The sequence below is a fragment of the Danaus plexippus genome (genome assembly GCF_018135715.1).
Source record: "Danaus plexippus chromosome 3 unlocalized genomic scaffold, MEX_DaPlex mxdp_30, whole genome shotgun sequence".
Classification (NCBI taxonomy): domain Eukaryota; kingdom Metazoa; phylum Arthropoda; class Insecta; order Lepidoptera; family Nymphalidae; genus Danaus; species Danaus plexippus.
In genome coordinates this window covers 1,744,320-1,767,040 of record NW_026869845.1, presented here as the reverse complement: position 1 = coordinate 1,767,040, position 22,721 = coordinate 1,744,320, and the positions used below count along the sequence as shown (strand labels likewise).

At 31.0% G+C, this 22,721-nt stretch overlaps 3 protein-coding genes across 9 annotated transcripts; 1 reads left to right on the top strand and 2 right to left on the bottom strand.

Moving 5' to 3' along the window:
* The first annotated feature begins 343 nt into the window (after positions 1 to 343).
* Positions 344 to 12,820, top strand: LOC116778921 (uncharacterized). 2 transcript variants are annotated; one of them, XM_032673028.2, is made up of 11 exons: positions 344 to 643; positions 776 to 1,640; positions 4,201 to 4,411; positions 4,494 to 4,644; positions 5,053 to 5,213; positions 5,714 to 5,880; positions 7,395 to 7,535; positions 7,846 to 8,010; positions 8,328 to 8,553; positions 8,763 to 8,919; positions 9,148 to 12,820. In XM_032673028.2, exons 2-11 carry the CDS (start codon positions 831 to 833, stop codon positions 11,027 to 11,029), a joined length of 4,071 nt encoding a protein of 1,356 aa, XP_032528919.2. In that variant the 5' UTR covers positions 344 to 643; positions 776 to 830; the 3' UTR covers positions 11,030 to 12,820. The 2 variants fall into 2 exon arrangements, with proteins under 2 accessions (XP_032528919.2, XP_032528911.2); XM_032673020.2 differs by having other exon boundaries at positions 344 to 1,640.
* Positions 12,821 to 13,092: 272 nt separating this feature from the next.
* Positions 13,093 to 19,138, bottom strand: LOC116770564 (rab-like protein 6). The gene is made up of 11 exons (XM_061527005.1): positions 18,728 to 19,138; positions 18,474 to 18,628; positions 17,490 to 17,680; positions 17,257 to 17,403; positions 16,957 to 17,131; positions 16,580 to 16,729; positions 15,336 to 15,481; positions 15,099 to 15,245; positions 14,726 to 15,023; positions 14,605 to 14,645; positions 13,093 to 14,538 (listed from the first exon to the last, which is right to left on the bottom strand). The coding sequence occupies exons 1-10, from the start codon at positions 18,837 to 18,839 to the stop codon at positions 14,607 to 14,609; spliced, it is 1,560 nt and encodes a 519-aa protein (XP_061382989.1). The 5' UTR covers positions 18,840 to 19,138; the 3' UTR covers positions 13,093 to 14,538; positions 14,605 to 14,606.
* A 1,014-nt stretch (positions 19,139 to 20,152) lies between these two features.
* On the bottom strand, positions 20,153 to 22,696 carry LOC116766454 (small integral membrane protein 8). Of its 6 annotated transcripts, none has more exons than XM_032656316.2 (3): positions 22,601 to 22,696; positions 20,700 to 20,833; positions 20,153 to 20,392 (listed from the first exon to the last, which is right to left on the bottom strand). In XM_032656316.2, exons 2-3 carry the CDS (start codon positions 20,802 to 20,804, stop codon positions 20,237 to 20,239), a joined length of 261 nt encoding a protein of 86 aa, XP_032512207.1. In that variant the 5' UTR covers positions 20,805 to 20,833; positions 22,601 to 22,696; the 3' UTR covers positions 20,153 to 20,236. The 6 variants fall into 6 exon arrangements, with proteins under 6 accessions (XP_032512207.1, XP_032512198.1, XP_032512214.1 ...); XM_032656307.2 differs by having other exon boundaries at positions 22,585 to 22,686; XM_032656323.2 differs by having other exon boundaries at positions 22,498 to 22,682.
* Positions 22,697 to 22,721: the final 25 nt, after the last annotated feature.

The window sequence follows — 22,721 nt, the reverse complement described above, 5'->3', positions numbered from 1 at the left end:
TAAAATCTATAACCTCAAAACCTTCACCAATAATATACTTGAAGAAAAGTCAAGACGTGTTGCTATTGGCTATATTTGACTTGCAGTGTTACCAAATTTAAGTTCACTTTTGTCATTGAGTTGACACAAAAGCTATGTTTGTTACGGCGTACAAAAAAAAATCTTTTAGGTTTATTTTTTATTTACGTTTATTAATAAATTTACACTGTTTATGTAATAATACAAAAATATATGTTTATTAAAATTATTTAATACAATATCAGTATATGGTAGAAACAAATGTTATATCATAACAAATGTAATGTACGCCTTTTCAAAGACACTGTATTCACAACAACCAAGAACAACCTTTGTGACAATGTCTGCATCTGTTGACTAAAATTTGAAACCTAATAAGCTTTTAACAAGGTCAACAGTTTTCATCAACTTGTAGTCGACAAAAATAATTAAGAATTGGTATATACACACAGAGTTCCAGTATTTAGTCTGTCCTTATTAAAGATTTAGTGTTGGTGTCTGCGAAAATGATATATACTTTGTTTTTCGCAATCACAACGTTACATGAACATGGATGACCTAAAATGCGAATACGTAAAGAAAAAAAGATGCTTTGGATTGTCTCAAGAAGTGCGAGTTAAAAAATGTAATTATGGTCGTTACGTCGATTATCGACGACAAGACGTGATCGTGCTTACGTTTAATTATTCGTATTTGCCACTGTATCAAAAGTGAAAATGTGATGTGTCAAACTGATTGTTTACTTCACGACGGACAGGTGACGGTGAGCGGTTTGTAGAAGTGGTACGCGAGGGCGGCGGGAGGCGGGCGGTATGTCGGGCCGTTCGAGTCCCGTAAACGGCGGCTACGATGCTGCTGAGCCTGCTATGAGGCTCTCGGTACGCAAGGATCTCTTTCCAGAAATTCGCTTGCTGAAAGGAACCTCCGATTCAGATACAGAATCTGAGACTGCACAAGACGAGCTCGAAGCTGTATCTTGTGTTAAACTGGAGACTGACTTCGAGAAGAGCATTGATGACATTGCTCAACAGAAGATGCAGGTGGTTAATGGAGCGCTGCCGTCCCCGACACGGCCTCGCCACAGGAAACATAAGCAGCACTCCAAACGTGATTCAGACTATACGACTCATAATGGGTGTCCACCTAAGGAGAAGAAGAGGAAAAAGAGTTCTCATGACTCTCGTAAATGGACACCTTCAAAAAATAGTATAGTGACGAAAGTGAAAGGTGGCAAAAACTTAAACTTAGTGAGTAGTAGTGAGTATCAGGATGGTGATGAAGGTGAAGTAGAAGAAGATGAAAGTGATAGTTCTGAAGATGAAGTGTTAAAGAGTAGTGTAAAGTTACCGTTAATATCACGACAAAGTGGTAAACCTTACAGTCATGAACTTAGTCAATTATCAACAAAAAAGAGTAAATCTAAGGAATCATCAAAGGAACAAAGGACTCGTATAGTGATACCTTGTAGTGGTAAACCTCGTTCCATGTTGGGATTCTGTAGCTCCCGAAGCAAAAAGAAATCCAAGAAGTCTGAAGTCACTCCCCCCACATATCAAAGCCAGATAGTGGATACTAGTACTAAACTAAAGATTAAAATTAGAAGGACAAGCATTCAGGATGTGGTAAGAGTTAACACAACATAATATTATTATACATTAAGATAGCACTCAGAAACTAAAAACAAACCTATGTGTACATTTATTCCAAAAAATATTTTGTTATATCACGGATCATGAATGTAAAGGGCAAGGCGTGTTAAAATACTTTCACTTAATCTTAAATATTGTGTATGTTAAGTGGAGTTTTTATTGAAGAATTTTAATTTAAAAATTATAAACCATAAATACAGCATTCGCTATTCAGCGTATAGTTAAAGGGAAAGATTTGATTGACATTATTATTTAATCTTTTAAATTCGAATAATATTAAATTACGATTATCAATAATATCATAAAAAATTTGGGGGTTTACTGAGATAAATGTAAGAAAAGGTGAATTCTTAGAACATTATATAACTAAATTGTTTTTGTTTTCATAATATTTCCTTTTAACATGATTAATAAGTAATTACCTAATGAATTAATTATCAAATTTATCTTAGGAGGTTTAATAGTATCTTTATAAACTTTAGATGGAAAAAGAGTAAGGCTTAAATCTAATAAAGATTTCATGTTGAAAACAAACAAGTTTCTAGTAACCCTACAGTATTTAGTACTGGCATACATACATTTTAAATGTTTAGTTAAAAACTTTTATTAGTTGCTACAACTGTATATTTTATTTTCTTTCTTCTTTCCTTATAAATATGAACTTTGCTAAAAAACCGAGTCAAGTAGGAAAATCTTGACTTACTTAGTACTGAATAAATTATTTATTCTAGTATTGACTGGCAATTGATAATGATATAAAGTAAAACTATGGAAGTCAGAATAAATTTAAAAATATTATCATAAAAAAGACATATTTATTTTATTTCATAAAATCTCGGAAAGATATGGTTTGTGTGAAATAAGATTGAAAATATTAGGCCACTTAGATTTTTGTTTAATAAAGTATATATATAATCTCATATCAATTATATATATTATATATATAATTAAAAAATATCATTCAAATTTTGTTATAACAAAATTAGTTATACAACATGAAAAAAAACATGTGATTATTTTACTAAACAAATTTAATCTCTATAAGCTATTTGATAAAATTGATGATACTTTTTAATTTCAAGGACTAAAAAGAAAAAGAAAGTAATAGAGACTGAAATATTAATATTCTATTACAGAGTGAAAAGAGAGTGAGCATTAATTACAAAAAAAATTATAATACTAACTTGTAAATGAATAATTGAATAAGTTATATATATATGTATCAGGTAACTTCATTCAATAATTTAAAATCCATATATCACAAGTCCATAAAAAATTTTAAATTAAATTTTTAAAATCCATATATCATCCTTTCATGTCACAAGTATAACTACAACCACTATATCTATGGTGCTAACACTTTTGATATATGTTCTTAATATGATGGTGTGATAACTTCTATATTTAATTCCCGCTATATAAATCTCTGTTGCTTAAAGCTTTGTATCTTCTCATAATATATCTGATACTCGTAATATTGTACTTGTGGTATTTGTCCAGCAACATTAATTTTTTTTGCAACTTAGTAGGTATATTAATGGTTTCCATGAGACTATATTTTTTTTTCTATATTTAGTTATAATCTGTGCCACCCATTCCTGCATTTTTGTTTTGAAAATTTCAAACAACACCACTTATATATTAAAGTATGCAAAAGTTACACACACACTCACATCCAGATATATAGAGCAACTTGATAAACCTTTTTTATTTAACATTATTTATCTACTTTATCAATTTTAAAGTCCATATAATTCCTTAGTATTACTGCAACTTCAATCAAGATATCGAATTGAAACATTAGTTTTATTTAATGCAATCTAAGACTTTCGCGAGTTTTATTCATTTAAATGAAACTAATATATTACGCGAATTTTATTATTTTAAATCTACATAATCCCGACGTTTCGGTTACTTTTGAGCAACCGTGATCGCGGGCAGTCGGGATGTGAAAGTCTTAGACGTGAGACATTCGTAGTATATCCGAAATATATTAGTTTCATTATTTTATGTTAAAGAAAGAACCTCAACAATTCATTAATGTTCTTAAACTACACAAACATATTTCTGATTTTAACACAATAAAAAAGTATTTAAATGTATATATGTCCATTTTATTTTTTTTATATATGTCCATATTAAGTTTATTACAAATATCTGACATATAATTTTTGTTTCACATTTAGTAAATTATAAAGAACGGCATTATATATTATTTTTTTTACACTCCGAAAAAAAGTCACTTTATTTGTACGCTCACGATTATCTGATATGTATATACTTAATAACTTGATAATTGTATTTCCTCATTAAAACTTCCATAAAGAGTAAATTACGTGTTATAATATAATATATAGTTTTGAATATAAGTAACAATTTTAAATTAAGTGTATGTAATGGGTCACCTTAGTTCATATCCTATTAGAATTCTAACAGGAATTCTTATATAAATTAATTTACGGTATAATTTAGGTCGGATATTATTTTTTAAAAGTATGTAATATAACACATAATTATATCCTCAAACCTTCAGATAACTCCAGCTCCAGTATCAATAGCTGATATCGGTCAAAGGAGGTCCAAGAAGAAGCGAGCGGTCTCACCTGCGGCTAGTGCTAGTTCTGGTGAGGAATATGACCCCACGCGGGGTGACACGGCCGCCGTCATGAGTGTCGCAGCTACAAAATCAAGGCAACCAAGGGCGAAGGTCAAAAAGTCCAATAATAATAACTCAAAAACTAAAGGTATGCGAAACATTCTTCAATAATAAATTAAATATTTTAAGACTATACTTTTTTTATATGTATATTTTATATGTCGTTATAGATAAAGCTCAAAAGACTGAAAGAACTAGAGGTAGTGCTGTGGATAAAGGGAGTAAACCACAAAGTCCGTGGGCACATTCCATGCCTGAGGAGTTATTAGTGAAAATATTTGAATATGTTGTACAGCAGGGTAGCTTACCTGGTATTGTAAGGTAATGATTTGACAATTAATATATATACTGTATTATGTTATGCAGGACAGAACTCTACGGATCATTCGAATCGAATACCATAGTGTTATTTGAGATTTTTTTCATTGAAACTACGTATATATATATATATATATATATATATATAAATTAATTTTCAATGTAATTTAACTTTACCTTATTTCACGAACGTCGTAATAAAACCGTAAAACTTATTATAATCGCAATTTCTGTAAACATAAATGGCATTCATATTTTTAGCAAAACTACATTCAGGCAATAAATATTCATTGATAACTTTATGATAAGCGTTTAGCCAAGAGATGTTTTCACATAAAAAAGCTTAACCTCAAAAATATATATTATGCGTTGTATATTGTAGTGAACAAAAATATTACATAAAATTTTCAGATTGAGCAGGGTTTGTAAATTATGGCACACTGTCAGCTGTAGGCCGGAGTTGTGGAAGAATGTGGACCTTGCACAATATACTGTTGAAAAATGTAAAACTGACTACAAACTGGTCTGGCTTCTCGAAAATCGTTTATCTCTTTGTCACAGTTTAAATATTGGTAAGTATTGAATGATTACTATTTATGTCAGCTGTTATATCACGAGCAGAAAATGTGTTAATTGGTTACTTCATTTAAATAACTTTATGATTATTCTTTAATTATATTGGATTTTTATGTTTATGACGTTTTATTTTTTTAAGAATTTATTGGATCTTTTTAGTAATAGTGACTACTTGGTTTCTAAATTTTTTAACAAAGGATTAAAAACCTTACTATAATGAATTTCTATAAAACAATATTAAAAAATATGTTGAATAGATAATTAGAGATTTTACGACTAAATAGATGATTTTTGAAATATAATGTTTAAAAAAAAAGTGATTGTACTTATGTCTATAAACATAATAGTAATACAAATATGTAACCTCTTTAGGACTTGGCTGTTTAAAACAAAGTGTCTCCACATTTAAAGTATTGAGATAAAGAGCTTGATTCCTAATTATCTTCATATGTATACCTATAATATGTTATAATATAATCTGTATGTAATATTTCAGCTCAATGGAAGGTGTGTAATGTATCGTGGGTGTTAGCATGCGTGGTGGACTACTGCCCCGGTCTGGTCGAGCTGAGTGTGGCTGGCTGGAGTCGTATCACACCAGATCAGCTGTTCGACCTTCTACAGGGACTCCCACATCTGCAACGACTAGATCTCTCTTTGACGGTATTATCATATATGGAATTATAAAATACAGTACCTTAAATGGTACTGCTGCATACAACCAACACTAAACCTTGGACTGATCATGAAACAGTGCCCTAATAATAATGAATAACATTTTTATACATATATTTGATACATACAGTTAGGTGCTAATAGGAGTTAGTACCTTACACCTCTATATAGAATAGCAAAACAAATGTTAGTCAATTGAATGTATGTCATTTCAAACTATGTTAATTGCTTACTTTGATAATGAAGATGTGATTGACTTAAGTTTTTTCTCATAATTGCTACAAATAGGATTGGGTGATTTTATCACTATTTATCTAAGTATTAATTTTCGCTTGTATACCAGCATGAAATGTTTTCCATACATTTTACAAGTTTTGACATTGTTAAGCGGAATTTGGTACTACTATCCTTGAACATTCCGATAGGATATATAGGTTTGATGGTGGGGGTTTTATATTTTAAAAGCATATCTATAAGTTTCCAAGCTGATTGATATCCAGACTCCGAGACAGCCAGGACAGAACTTATAGCTCTAACTTATTAGTTAATTTGCTACAATAATTAATTTATGATCTTGCTCATCACACTGTTTTAATATTAGTTATTTAAAAAAAATATAGCATATTTTAGAGAGATGTGTCTGAAGAAAGTTGCAAAACACTATGCCATTAATGTTTCCTTTGTTTTGATTATATTATTCGAACTCAACACCATTACTTCGACCACCAAGCTTTACTGTTTGTATAAATCTTTTGCTTGTTATCTTTCAATGATACTTTTCTAAACCCATTTTCGACCATCTGTGCTTAGCAATATTGGTCTCATCAGATAAAATAATCCTCCCCAAATTGTCAGTAGGCCAGTTTTTTTTTTTTAAGTTCTTTGGCAAATTCATATCTTGCTATTCAGTTCTTGATGGCTCGCATTTTTGTTTTTTCTCATTGTAGTATCTTAAAATTTCCGCCACTTCAGAATTAGAGTGTTAATAGTGAATTTTATTTTTTTATATCTCTAATTTAATTGTTTAAAACGAGCGCCAATTTTGCATTTGGCTATTATTCTCTATATTGCTGATTGAGTTACTTTTAACTATTGAGTGTCATGCCTTGTCGATTTTCTCTTTACACGCTTTTATTAAGCTTCACTTGTAAGTTAGTTTGTATGTTAGCAACCTCCTCCCTTCGCGGGGAGTGGGTATTTTGCTGCTGCTGCCTAAAGGAAATAATAATAGTAATAACAATGACGGTTTGCAAAATAGTAAAACCACGCATATATTGTATAGCCGAAATAAAAGGAAGAAAATATTTTTTTCAATAATCCAAATTAATTATATAGTGATCAATAAAAATAATTACAAGCTTACTATATTTTTTTAGCTATAATGTGCTTAAATATACATTATAGACATCTACGAAACCAAACTTTGCGGCGTGGCCGTGTTACATAACAGTTACTATGATAGGTCACGCCACTAACCTGTGATATTTGTATGCTATCCCCAGTCTGAGACTGGTGGTTCCAGTACTTGTCTCTCAGCAGCGTCTATGGCTCGCATCGCCAGCAACTTCGGCGATCGTCTGACACACCTCACACTAGCTAACAATAAGTTCTCCGCTCTACCGCAAATACTATCATCAGTGGCTGTGAGTATAACCAATAAAATTAGTCCGAGTTCAAACAGTGGACTTACAGCGTGACTTATCTCTTCAAACAAATCTCTACCAGAAACTATTTTATGTAGATATATTTGTTTTTTTTTTTATATCTATTATATTTGAAGAAAACGCATATTAAAATTGTACTCAATAAAAAAAATAATGAATACGAATAATTATGTTATGAAATAACTCAACTCCAGTAATACAATTATATTTCGTATTACAAATCTAGACCAGCCAGCAAGTGTGTTACAATGTTATTGAATAAATAATTAAAATATTTTTAAATAAACAGGCTCACTGTCCGAATCTCGAAGTGTTAGATATATCCGGGGCCTTGGCGACGTCACATCCGGCGCCCATACCCCTGGAGGCGTTGCAGAAAGGATGTCCTAAAATGAGAGTCTTCAGAGCGGCGAACGCTCAGCTAGTACTGGCCTCAGCTACAACGTCACAACAGGTACAAATAATTGGCGTAATTTTCTTTCATCTATAAATGGCATATAGTTTATAAATATATCATACAAATGCCCTTAAAATTATTGGGCTTATATGAGTTTGGTATTGTGATGATTTGATGATTTGATGTGATGAATGTCACATTGACGTTACGCGTGCCCTCTAAAATATTCTTAAATTATAGGATTGGAAATATAAAAACAGGTAGCAGCAAATTTTTTTATACTTTGAAATATGATTTATCCATCAATCCGATTTATCCATGTTTCAAAATCTTTATTTCATAAACTTTATCAAAAGACTTCATTGATATCACAGATGGAAGCCGGAGGTTGGAGTTTGCTTGAGGAGGTATCAGTGGCGTGTAGTGCTGCTGAGGAAAGAACCGCGGTAGGCGAGTACCGGCTAGGAGACGAGGCCCTCGGCCGGCTAGTGAGAGCTGCTACTAGATTAAGACTGCTGGACCTGCGAGGCCTGCAGCGACTCACCGACTCAGGTCTCGTGCGGGTGCCCGCATGGGACCTTCAGCATTTATTCCTAGGAGGTACGTTTTGTACATGCATTTTGTACACATATTATATACATACATGCAGCATATTTATTTAGATCATAATGATGTACTTAAAAATCGTTATATGCAAAATTTTTTGGTAAAAAACGTTATATTTATGCATACCAACCTTGTATAATATAATATAATTTTTAATACCGTTGATATTGTTAAGGATAACTATTATTAATAATACGTATCAGGTTGTAATGTGCTCCGTCAAACAAACGCGTGTCTGGAGTTGATCTGTGAGAAGTGGTCTCACAGTTTGCTAGAATTGGACCTGTCGTGGGCGTCCGCCGCCAAGGTGCTACACGACGCCGTGTGCGCACTCGCTGATGCACCAAGTAGCAAACTAAGGTACTGTATATTTTTCAATATACTGTAATATTAGTTTCACGGATGCCACTCAACAATCACACTATATGATTTCGCTAAATGAAAATATTTTCTACCAAATGAATGTAAAATTTTCACCTTATGTGCGAGTTATTTATATTTTTTTGGAATCACTTTAAAGATATTAATCTTTTTAATTTCTTATTTTTCATTTTGAACGTTCTTACATGTTTGTGTTTTTTTTTTCAGAATACTCAATTTATGTGGATCATCGGTTTCTTTTGAGGCCGTCAAAAAAGTGCTGTTAAAGTGTCCCCACCTAGAGTCTTTAAATCTAAGTTCATGTCGGGCTTTGCCGAGAGGCATGAAACGTCTTTATACAGGAAAAGAACTTCAAGACCTGAAAGATAGTTTAGACCCGGAAAAAGTAAAGACCAAAGAGAATAAAAGTGAGGAATCAAAGAAGAAGAAGACAAAGGCTGATTCAAAATGTGATGATAAAAAGGCTTCCCCTAAAGACGATACCTCCGAAAGTTCAGGTAGCAAAAGTGTTATAAAATCTACAGATAAGTCTTCCGCGGGTGTATTTCAAGAACCGAAAAGTGTTTCCGATTCAGGCAATATGTCCGACAAACGTACGTCTAACGATACACCAATTAAGTCTTCTCCTAGCAATAAGATTCTAGAACAGTCGAAAAATATTTTAGAAAATGATACATCGCATCTACTTTCTAGAGGCTCGACCACTCCCAATTTGTCTAGCCCCCTCGCTCAATCGAAGCCAGATTCTTCTTCGACTCCACGGTCGGAACCAACTAAGTCTGATATAGGTAGTCCTCACTTTAGTCCAGTCCAAAAACCTGATAGTCAAGTCCCTAGTAGTCCTGATATCCAACGTGATTCGGTTAAAAGTAACCACTCATGGAGTCTGGGACAGTTTAAAAGCACACCCACTCAAAAGTCTGAGGCGAGTCCAATCAATCGGTTAGATAGTCATTCGAAATTAAGACATAGCAAAATAGTAGAGCAATGTAGTCCAACAACTTCTTTAGAGAACAAGCCGAGTCCGGAGACATTAGGTATGAAACATAAAGAGCAAGATATAAAACATCCTAATAATTGGAATTACGGTAGCTATAGCCCCATGCCACGACAGGACAGCCAGTTTTCATCTCAAAGGAGTCCTTACTCAGCTCAACCGAGTCCTGCTCAGCCCAGTCCGTACTCGACCCAGCCCAGCCCCTACTCCACACAGCCCAGTCCATATTCGTCTCAACCTAGCCCTTACTCTGCTCAACCGAGCCCCGACACCAGTCAAATAGTTAAAGCGGAACACCAAAAGACGGGCGGGTGGAACACCGGCAATTTTAGTCCAATGCCAAAACACCACGCGCCCTTCTCACCACATCCCTCCACACACACCAGTCCAGATCCCGGCCTGGCCGTTAAAAATGATGGTCTTCGAAATAACCCTAACAAAACGCCCGGTCAGTATAGTCCAATGTCACGACAGCAACACCAGAGTCCATATTCACCTAGACCGAGTGTGGAAAATAACTACAACAACAAAAAAAGTCCGGGAGTAGGCAAGTACAGCCCTATGATGAGACCTGACTGTCATTTACCGAGCCCGGATGGAGGTCACGTCTCTCGACCGCATCTGAGTGGACGAACGCAGGATATGTACGGACGGCAAGTGTCCAAGGTCACCGAAGTTCCACAGAGTGTCCCACCGCCTGAAATACCGAACTCGTGGGGTTTCAACCACATGGGTACACCAACGTCCGCTATCGACTCTCTCGTCTGGGGGAGCGGTTCGTTCAACACGGAGCCGGCGCTACAGTCGCCCATGTCCCAGTCGCGCGACAACGTGTCCACGATGCTCAACACGCCGCCTCCCCAACCTTGGAACGACCTGACCCCTTTCGATAGCACTCTACGAAGGTCCACCGACCCTAGTGACCCATGGACGTTCGGACAGTTCCGAGTGGAGCCACCGAATCAATTGCACAATACTTTCGTAGAGCAAACAGTGAGCTTCGATTCTTTGAGTGGCCATCTTGGTCATCCGTCGCATACGCTCCAGAGTTACTTGGAGGATAGCTTATCTGAGCCTTCGCGAGTGGACTGACGCGGACGATGACGAGACTCGCGTGTTCAGTTCTGGGTGATGTAATTATAGTTTTGAACAATTATTGTTAGAAATTGTAAATAAGATTATCTAGTTAGTTCTTAAGTGTAAGGAAGCTAAGTGCATTCAAATTATTTTGCAGCCCATAGTTTATGAGAGATACAGATAATTATATTAGAAATTAGAGAAATCATTAAAGGTAGATAACGTTGTTTTTTATCCGAGTGCTAGTATGTTCTCAGTATGTTGTACTTCGGTGAATATTAATAGTCATAATAAATGAAATAGTTAATAAATTTATTAATTCAAGCCAAATATTGTTTTGTACCGTTTTCTGTACGCTATCAGAAAATTCAAGAGACAGGTTGGTATTGATTGACTGCCTAAATTTATGTACGATGAGATGAAATTTTTTTAACAAATGTGGCCTATTAATATGTTCTACATTATTTTTTTATATATCCGTCTTATGATGGCAGACAAAAATATGGCACTGTCATTTTTCGTTTATTTTATCTTGAAACGTTTTACTATACAGACCTGTGGCATGAATTGACAGATAACATACATCGCAACACTGACGTTTGCCGCGGTGTCAATAGAATCGACATTCCTCTGATAGATTATATATAATTAAAAGAACTTTCTTTACATTGTTACGAGATTAAATTCCCTTAACATGAAGTTTCAATCGCTTTATACTTCGACTGTTAATATTGTTGACAATGCACGAGTATGACCAGTGCTCGAAGTGATACTTTGAGCAGCTATTGTGTGTTCGCTAATGTTGCTGATATTAAAATATTTATGTATGTTTAAATCTATATTTGGTATATATTGAATTTCTGTTATTTATGCACAGGTTTAACGGCTGGTGAGCTATCGGATTTTTTTAGAACTAGTTATATCTAATGTGTATATGTAATTAATTTGTTAACGAATTGATATCGGATTATTTGCTTTAGTATTAATTTTATGTAGCTGATACCTGTTAATAAATAACGTAATTTAATTAAACCAAATGTATCATTAAAGATTTATCTTTACATTTATATGTCACAATGTATCGGTTATATAATGTATTTACTTAGTTGACTTTTGTTTTGTAATTCATTTACCTTTTGCTAGGTCATCATAAGTACAATTTCTGACGTAGCTTTTTTTTTGTGGAATTAATGAAATTATATTTTCTAAGTGCTATTATATTAATTTAATATATCGATCATTTTGCTATTGTTTTATATATTTTTATATTATTATTTCATTGTATAAAGTAAATATCAGCCAAATTATCATGATTTAAAATATAATTTTAATACCGCGTTAAATACAGAACGTTTATTTCGAAACTTCAATTTTTAATTTGAAATGAAATAAAATGTCAAGTACAAAGTGCTTTGTAAGAAAAAAATTATATTCAATTAATTATTTGTATTCAAAGAGAACCGCGAAATCACCAAATATTGTTTTCATTACCTACATTAGCCTTATTGAATGCCTATACTGTAACTGAAGAGAATATTTTATAGTTTTATTTAACTTATTACAAATTGGAGAATATTATCTACTATACATAGAATGTATAAAATATAATATTAGGTAAATATTAATGTTAAATAATCGTGTACTATAGAATGTATAAAATAAAGTTGACTAATATCTGTAAGTTCTGTTATGTAGAGATTTTTGTTTGTAATATTGTTACATTACTGCGTGGACTTCACAAAAGTGGTCCAATTTTTATAATCTAACCAATAAAATATCGATGTGGTTGTATATTTACATTTTGAATAGATTGTAATCTATTTATTAAAATTCTTATGTTGAAACCAATACTAAACCCGTCATTAACGTTCCTCCATTCCCCGTCTTCCCTTCATTTGTAATAGTTTTCAACGTTTCGATAAAACTTTTTGCACTTCAAACTCGATTATTTAAAAAAAAAAGTCACTGACTGATTGATGTATCATTCGTCTCTTGCTGAAATTGCGCCAGAACTGAATATGAAAGTTAATCAAACGAACAGATTATAAAAGAAACTTTGAAGGAATAAAACAAGTGAAACCTGTTTAAAAATGGTTTATTTAAGTAACAAGCGATAACTGTAATAAAAATTCATTTTAATATAACGCTATCATATATATATGCAACATTTAAAATATAAAATTTTAGATCGATCACATTAACATTAGCATTAATTTGATGTTAACATTTCTGTAATCGACTCTCACATTATTATTTATTATATATTAAAAAAAAATAAAAAGCTTTTAACCTAACGCCATATTATCAGGCCACTTTTATTTTTCGTTTTCTTCAAATGTAGCAAAGAAAAGGTAAATATCATTTTAATTACTTGTGGGATAATGATTAATATATTTTATATATATGTAGAAGGAAGTTGTTTGGGAGACATGAGTCACTATATTTTTTTATCAATGACTAGAATATATTTATATAAAAAAAATAATTTCAAAATGCATTTATATGTTTATACATATGTTAATAGTTTGAAGCGCTTTCAAACACTGCCACTGGGCAGTAACAAATAAAGAGAATCATCTAACAGTTGTTTAAAAGAAAATAAAATATATGTATTTGATTTTTCTTAAGTATTTTTTTTTTCTTGAAGTGTTTATTCAGCCCACAATGAAGCAGTGCAACTATTTATAATAATAATACTAACGAGGCTCATGACCGCGTTTTTTCACATATATAAAATTGTTTGTACAGTAATTAATAACAAGAACTTCATTTCATAGCATCTGCAAATTCCATAATAATTATTTTATAGGTGATCGCATGCAAAATCGTACATCAAGACACACACATGTATAACAGACAATTTCGGATAACGTAAATAAGACTGTAACATAACATATATTTATTTATAATTTATTATTATTATTTTTATTATGTTTCATTGTTTTTACATTGAAAAGGTAAAATTACGGAACCACTCAACGATATTATCAAAACTCGACATTAAAATATGGCGACGTGTTCAAGGTACGACTTAAAATTCTTCAATAATATTAAAAATTAAATTTTATTAATTAAACTGGCAAGGTTTTCTTAAACTTTAGCGTATATTTTTCAAGTCACATCGTTTAATATAATTCCACATTAAGCATCTAGCAACATCTAAAGCTCATATAATTAATACATATTTGTATATATCTTTTGAGAAGATAATTATATATCCTTCACAATATAATATATTGTACATTAACTACCGTTTTATATGTGATCCATATAAAAGCAGGTAAAAAACGTTCATTATAATATAATAATTTCTGTTATATAATCTATCAAAACAGTTAAATACTATCATATTCTTCATAATTAAAGTCTGTGGTGACGGATGGCTCCAGTAAATCTCTTTGAGGGTTAGGTTTTTCTCCTCTGGATTTTTTGTGTTTGTGTTTCTTTTCCTTTCTATCAGACTTATCACTGTAGTCTCCTTTGTCTTTGTCTTTAGATTTTTTCTTCTTGTGTTTCTTTTCCACCTGCATATAAAATATTGTAAAAATATTATTCATAATTAATGTATTTAATAACAAAAATATTATTACCTTCACATCAGGCTCTTTAGAATTATCTGGATCCTCGCCCCCTGTTGAAAGGAACATTTTTGTTTCAATTTGTTCTGAGGATTTAAACTATAAATTAAAAATTTGAATATTATGATGTTACCTTCAGGAGACCGTCTGACGGTCGCATCTCCAGCCCACAATGGAAATCACTATTCATATTATTTAAACCATCATCATCCAATATAGAAAAATCATGTTCATTATATTTGACTTCCTTGCTGATGGTCCCTTGGCTTATAAACATCTTTCCGAAATCTTCTGTTTCTCTATTAATATCTCTCTTTATCTCTTCAGCACTTGTTTTCCTAGGAACAGTTTGTAGGACTGGTACACTATAATCAAGTTCTAAGTCATCTTCATCAACTATGACTTTAGGGTTTATTTTATTGTCATCGTCGCTGTAAATAAGACAAACATTGTTATTTCATAATATTTTCCGTACAAAGCGGCTTCTCTAAAATATATTTTATTACCTGTCAGTGTCGTAGGTAATTTCTTGACTGTTATTATTCATAGGTTGTAGATCTTCCAGAAAACTGCTATCAAGAGTGCCTGCATAGAACTCTTCTAACGCTCCAGATGATCCAATAGAAGCGTTTGTGACGGGTGTACTTGGAACGCTTTTGAAAAATAATCAATATTTAAATTAAAAAAACAAGTACACATATCTACATATGTCTTGTCTACACAGTACCCACAAAAGATCTTACCTATCTTGAACCTTTGAAGGAGTCATTTCCATACTGACTGGAGGTTTAGGCCTCATTAATTCCGGACTTACATATTGAGTTTGTGTTGTCAGTCTACTTTCATTTGATGGCGGTTTAACGATTGTAGGATTAATAGATTGTGCTAACTGCAACAAAAGATGTAAACTTTCTAGTATGTAATTAAAGAAATAAAAGCAGTATTTGTGAACCATGTCAAATACTTTGCATCTAAATTCAAATATCCCATTTGTAATTATATAAAACTGCATATACTCATGTATATTTTAATTTAACCTGACCTCTCAGTTACCATGTTTGTTTTGTTATTTCATTATATATTCACTATTTGATACCAAAAAAAATTGTGGTCTGGAGGGAACAAGGAACCTCATAAAGTTAAACCCCATAGTAAAGGAAATCAAAAATATGACACATGGGGTGCATAGTGTCAATAGTTATAAACATTTAATTGACAGATGAGTAGAATGATCCTTACTTTGATAATATCATAAAAAAAGCACTGTAAATGCACCCCACGCTTTTTTACAATAATGTACATTTATTTTTTATTTACACTATTCTTAATCTAAATTTATTAAATTTTATTTTCTGTTTTTTAGTTCGATTTTTTATAAAAGCGTGTTTTTTTAGTTTTTTTGAACTATTATTTATTTTTCATTTTTTAGTTGAATTTTTTCGTTGGGTTTTCCATAAAAGCGTGATTTTTTTAGTTTTTTAAACTATTATTTTTTACAAGTCTCTCCGAGGTTGTGCCAAACTGAGTGTACGATCAAAGAGTAACTGTGGAGCTGCACGCATGCGTAGTTCGCACACTAGCTCTATCTCTCTTACTCGCATGCAAAGGATGTGGAAAGGAATTAATTAATCCTGGCGAATCTAATTGGGATAATCGGATTTTTTAATCGAATTATTGCATTGTCATCGGTCTTTGACAGGTGTGCAAAGTTTCAATTAAATCTGATCGGTCAAAGTATGGCAAAATCGAGCTCAAAGGAGTCGGTTACAAACATACAAACATACAGGTGAAGCTAATAAAAGCGTGTTAATATCTACCTGCATTTCATATATTATTGTATATGTTTTATGCTATTGCACATATTAGGTGGTTTTCGAATATCTTCAGATTCAGGTACGACTCTTTTCGTCAGTTACTTGATATTATAACCAGCAATCACTTAGCTGGGTCTGATATAGAAAGAAAAAAAAGTATTTTTAATACTTACTAGTGGGTTAACTCCTGGTGGTATGATAGGCTTCCCAGCCCCTAGTACTATACTTGGAGCACGTTCGATCAACCGCGGTTGATCGTCGTTCTGCCGACGCTTACTGGCGAGACGCTCAACGAACTGATCGTAACGAGATTCATCTGAGTTCTGAAAGTTGTTATTATTATTCAAAAACTGGAGGTAGCAAAACAAATTCGAAAGTGGAATTGAACAAACTCTATAGGCATAAAATTCTAGGCCTTTCAAACTAAATGCAAATTTATTATATTAATTAAAATATTTTAAGTTTATTTCTCTTACTACTATTTATAACATACATTTTTTTACATAATTTTTGTTTTAGTTAAATTAGTACCATATTTTTTTAACCTTACTTGAAAATCATCAAGTTCCTTCTCAATTTCCTCCATATCTTTTTGGTTTCTTTGTAGTTGCTCCAGTAGACTGGTTTTTTGTAATTTCAAAAATGGAACACTCAGAAACTTGTGCAGCAGTCTTAAGCCAAAGCCATTTCTCATTGATGATTCTGCATACCGTATCGGTGCCGCTCTACAAATGTAAAAAAAATCAAATTCCTGAAGAATATTATAAGTTAAATGTAATATAGCAACACAAACTCTCAACTCAGTCCATATAAAAAAAATACAATAGCATTGTTGTCATTTATACCCTACCTTATTAATTTTGCTTGTTCCAAGGCCTGTTCAATGTGATGAGGATGTACTTGTCTATGATGCTGCATATCACAGTGATTGCCGAGGATCACCACTGGCAGATCTTTTGGTATGTTTGACAACTCCTTCACCACATATTCATAAGTCCTAAAAGTCCAAACAAAAGTATATGTAGTAACAATGAATTAATATTTAAAGAATTATGTATTTTTAAAGTAATTTTATATATTTACCATGGCTTAGTAATGTCCATCATTAATATAACCCCAGTAGCATTCTTATAAACATCTAGAAATGTGGCGTCCAGTACAGGTGTTTCATATTGTTCTTCCGTTTCAACGGGAGCCGTTTGGTTCTCCAACTTGAGACCTAAAGGTGGCTTCTTTTTAGCACGACCTTTATCAACTACTTCCCAAACTTCAACCTGTAATGTTTTTTTTTAATACACTAACATACCATTTTGTCAGACTGCCACAGATTTTTAAAATAAGAAAGAATATTATACAGCCAATGTTAAGAGCTGTACTTAACAGATGTGTGGTTAAAATTGTATAAAATAGCAAAGCATAAAATATTACCTAAGAAAATGTATAGTCATGTATACACTGAATAGTGTTAGTGACAAATATAAATGTTGTTTTATTTTATTTATATATGATTAGAAATTATTTTATTATATTTTGATAGGTAATGTACACTATTGCTAATAGCATATTTTAATAAAATTCAAATTCCATTAAAAAGTATCAGTTACTTAAATAGCATACAGAATGTTAAAGTATCCCTTAGTCCTTTTTCTTTAAAAAATTAAAATTGTTTTGTTTTGTATTGTTCCCAGATATATTTTATGTTTTCTACAGGATGTGGAACTTCTTTAAATTTTAAAATTATTAAGCAAAGAGTATCATTTAAGTTTTATTAAACTCAGGAATCCAAGCATATATTTTATAGAATAAATGCAAATTAATACACATATTCATTTATTGTGATTCTTTTTAGATTACATACTTTGAGGATGCAAAAGTAAATGACAGCTAGTAGATTTAAATGTATATCAAATGTGTATTCAAATTTTCAACCATGAGGTGGAAGATATTTAAAAAGGAACAAGCTTTTTATGTTAATGTTCTAATACTACTTTTAAACATTTTCAGCAAAATTAAAATATATGTAAGAATTGTTGAATACCTACAAATTGTTGCTACCGTTAAACATACCTTTACAATATAGTCAGTATTTTTATATGTCCAATGAATAGGTGCTACTTGTATTTGTTCTGTTGGAATATATTTTTCAGTAAAAGCTCCGCCTTGTAAACGTTGTAGAAGACACGATTTTCCCACATTCCTATCTCCTTTGATCAAAATTTTCACTAAAACGAAATAAACATTGAAAAAGAAGTTTTATAACTTTAAGATATCATAAGAGTTGTATATTTTTCTACATCAATATAAATATTCTTTTAATTTACTGTTAAAATGAACCCCTCTAGAGAATTTTTTCTGCAACGAAGAGGACATGGGCATTGGGGCTGGACACCGGTCATCTCCACTTCTCGTCAATTTCTTAAGAGCAGAAAACATTTTAAGGCTTTTTTCCTTGAAATACTCATATAAACGCTATGTTACTTATTAACAACATCAAGACTATCAACAATAATATATGAAAAAATAATAACACGACGACAGTCTCTTAACATTATTCAACTGTCAATTGTCATCAGTTGACAAGTATGTAAATAAGTAGGTCTTGACAACCGCTAAACATTTATCTAATAGCGATATATGTCGTTTAATAAAATTACAATATTAAGAATCATATAAAAAAACTTAAACGAAATGTTGTATAAACATATCTTTTCCATCAATTATATAATTTTTTAATCAAAAACATGTCTGATCTTTGATTAAAAATTAATATTCACATATTATGGAAATGGAACAAAAAAATTGGTAGATTTGGCGAAAAATATTTCTATACAATATATTACAACGAGACCAATATCTCATGTCTACGACGCTATAATAATAGTAAAAGAGAATATGGCAAATGGCAACCAGTATGCATTCAATTATAATCACTGAGAGCAATATATTATGTTGTGTCGTTTTGCACTAACTGTAGAGTACACTCTTATTTTAAAAAATAACATTTTTTATAGATTAAATAAGATAAGTTTTTAAAATAATTTCTCCAAATGAGATCCAACCATTAACAACTAAAATCAAATCTTTACTTGTAATGTTACTTCAACACGAATAAATTAGTCATAGTTTAAATATCTACCAATCTTAATAATGTCATTGTTAATTATACACTACCCTATTGTTAAACTCGTTAGAAAAATCTTGTTAACTGTAATGTATATATTTTTTTTTTCTTGAAGTTTAGTGTCAAAGCTAATTATTAGTGATTTAACAATCTCACTTCACAAAATTTGATTTTTATGTACCATATCACAATTACTTATTACGAGCATTATTGTAATTTAAAAGAATGTAGGTAATGTCACCTTTTAGACATAATATACATTTTCGCGAGTTTTATTCATTTAAATGAAACTAGTATTATTCGGATATACTACGCGGATTTTATTATTTAAAAACTACATAATCCCGACGTTTCGGTTACTTTGCAGCAACCATGATGATGTGAATTCACACCTCGTCTGCCCGTTGTAGCCCGATTATGTAGTTTTTAAATAATAAAATCCGCGTAGTATATCCGAATAATACTAGTTTCATTTAAATAATATACATTTTTTTATATTCGGTATATATTATGTTATTCAGTGTCTCAATATAGCTAGGTATATGAAGCAGTAACGTAACAAAATTGTGAATACTAATAAAATTTTACTGGTATCTCACTTTTCTTTTAAATGATAGGTAACTAATAAAAAAAACATATATATATTTATTTTACACTATTTACATAAAATTATCTAATTCAAACAGTTGTACTAATTTTTAAATTAACTTCAATCCCATTTGGATTTCTTTTTTTCAAATATTTCTTTTCCGTCTTTATCGACCGCAGCATAATAACCCATGGATTCATATTTTTGTCTCATATATGCAATATATCCCAATGCAAGTCCGAAACAGGTCAGGCCAATGCTCATTATTACGATATTCTGAAAACAGGATCAGATTCAGTTTTAAATACCTAACAAAATGAGAAAAACAATTTACAAGAAAATTGATGACCCAATATTTATTTACACTTTATTATTATTTTACTTTTCTATTTACAAATTAAATGTTAAGTTTAAATTTTATACAAAAGTATTAAAATATAAAACTATGTATTAATTTCTAAATTGGGCAAAAACTAATTATTAATCCTACTTGGATTTAATCACACAAACTAATTTTGTGAAGCACATACATTTAAAAATTAGTGTACTTTGATATGACAATGTTTATATATTATTAACTTACGGGTTTCGCGTACAATTCAAAGTTGATAACACGAAATGCGTTAGTCGAGCGCATTGAACGAATTCCTTCACCGGGTTTTTCATTGCCAGAAGTATTGGAAGACATTGCTGTTATGTTGGATACCTACTTCAAATCTGAAAGATATCAAAGTTATAATGAAACAACCACTTGGAAAACGTAATTTAAAACTAAGGATTACTAATTACTTTACAATATTGGATAATGGGTACAACTCAATTTCAGGAATAAGTTTTAAATTTTCATCTCAATAGTAAATGTCTTTAAAATTAATTACAGTATAATATATTAAGTATGAAAAAGACACATAATTTGTATCTAATAAAAAACAGATTTATAACCTATTAGTGGATTTTTATTGCTAAGCATTATCATAATAATAATAATCGTAATAATTCACGGTGAAGTAATTGAGGCTTAGTTTACATCAAAGAATTATTTAATTCATATATTTGTAATACTATTGTGAATTAAAATTTATGTAAGGCAAACTAGTCATTAACATCCCGGAAGTGACAGCATGGAATTCTGATATTGTTATATTTTTATTTGTTATTTATTTATTTGGATTTTAAATGGAAGATGAAAACTTAAAAAATGATATAGAAATTTATATATATATTTTCTTATAAACATATTAAATTAGAAGGTATTAATAGAAATTTTTAGTAAGACTTGATACATGATACCTCTCACCCAATGCGAGTTAAATTGTATGTAATGTTTTGTTATCAACTTTAATACAAAAGCTTAAATTGAAAATACACAAGCGATTCTCCAACAGTTTTAAATCCTTGTTGTTACTTGTGACATTGTTATTGAAGTGTTTAGAAAACATTGCTCAAATTATGTTTAAATAAAACATTTTGATTTGGAACTACATGTATATAAATAAAGCAACAGAAAAATGGGCACTGTGAAAAAGGTTTGTCCCTTGCTTTCTGAAACTAAGAAGAGATTTAGGCCTCCATTGAGTTTATTTAGCATACATTTATGTAAAGTTATATGTCAAAAGATATAATTCTAACTACAGTAACACAGAGACATGAAATAAATCTTACAATACATTTGTTTAGATCAGAATTAGAGACTGAATAACGCTACATGATTGTTGAACATTTAATGGAAAGAAGCATTAATTTAGAAAGTTTTAATATTAAATATTTCAAACTCATCTTTGTGGTATTCTAATAACATTTTATTATATATAATATTTATTATTAATGGGAAAAAAAATCCTCTGTAAAATTAACTAAATATTGGGATATTGACACTAAAGTCTTTCTAAATATCATATATAGAAGGTTTTTTTAATATTTTGACATAACCTTTGAGGTTTCATTTGCCAAGAATTTTAAATCAAAACTGGATCAGTTGCACATCAGACATTGTTTAATTAAAAAATATATTTTTCTAATTTATTGACCTTGAGTTGTAGTTATTTCCAACAAACTGTAATTTAATATTAAAACCTATTATTTCAGCTGTAATAGTAAAAACCTACAAATAACAGTTTCATTTGAGCTTTGGTCATTATTAGTTATATAATTCTTACAATTCATTAAGTTTTGTTCAAAGTTGGAAGACATACACAAGATAACAGGTTGATAGAACAAAACACCTAGGGATGAGTAGTTTGAAGCAAGGAACCTCGTTTATGTTAAAAAGAGCGTTTATTCAAATTTATGTTTATTCACAATTAGTAGTGACAAACGAAAAATTTTATATTTACAAATGAAATAAATGGTTGGAATTATAAAAAAATATGATTTGATTATACCAACTTAAGTAATCTTGTAATTAGTTTCAATAAGCAAAAACCAACGGATAAATGTTTAAACCACAGTTCACAACTATATATAGCTACCAAAATAATTTTTTACAGTTTATTTTCCTTTCATTAATTAAAACTCTCCGTTTTAATTTTTTACTGCAAGTGTTTAGACTTTAGATTTTAGACTTGTTAAGTCATAACTGACATACTTCAATGTCATTCATGAGAAC

Bases quoted from the DNA above. Each gene is read 5' to 3' on its own strand.
- LOC116766454 (XM_032656316.2), bottom strand. From the start codon at position 20,804: ATGTCTTCCAATACTTCTGGCAATGAAAAACCCGGTGAAGGAATTCGT. The intron at 20,393-20,699 runs GTAAGTTAATAA...TCCTGTTTTCAG, and splicing joins TTGAATTGTACGCGAAACCC to AATATCGTAATAATGAGCAT.
- LOC116770564 (XM_061527005.1), bottom strand. From the start codon at position 18,839: ATGTTTTCTGCTCTTAAGAAATTGACGAGAAGTGGAGATGACCGGTGT. The intron at 17,681-18,473 runs GTATGTTTAACG...AAAACATTACAG, and splicing joins ATACTGACTATATTGTAAAG to GTTGAAGTTTGGGAAGTAGT. The intron at 15,482-16,579 runs GTAAGTATTAAA...CTTTTGTTGCAG, and splicing joins CACCAGGAGTTAACCCACTA to TTAGCACAATCTATTAATCC.
- LOC116778921 (XM_032673028.2), top strand. From the start codon at position 831: ATGTCGGGCCGTTCGAGTCCCGTAAACGGCGGCTACGATGCTGCTGAG. The intron at 4,645-5,052 runs GTAATGATTTGA...TAAAATTTTCAG, and splicing joins AGCTTACCTGGTATTGTAAG to ATTGAGCAGGGTTTGTAAAT. The intron at 5,881-7,394 runs GTATTATCATAT...TGCTATCCCCAG, and splicing joins GACTAGATCTCTCTTTGACG to TCTGAGACTGGTGGTTCCAG.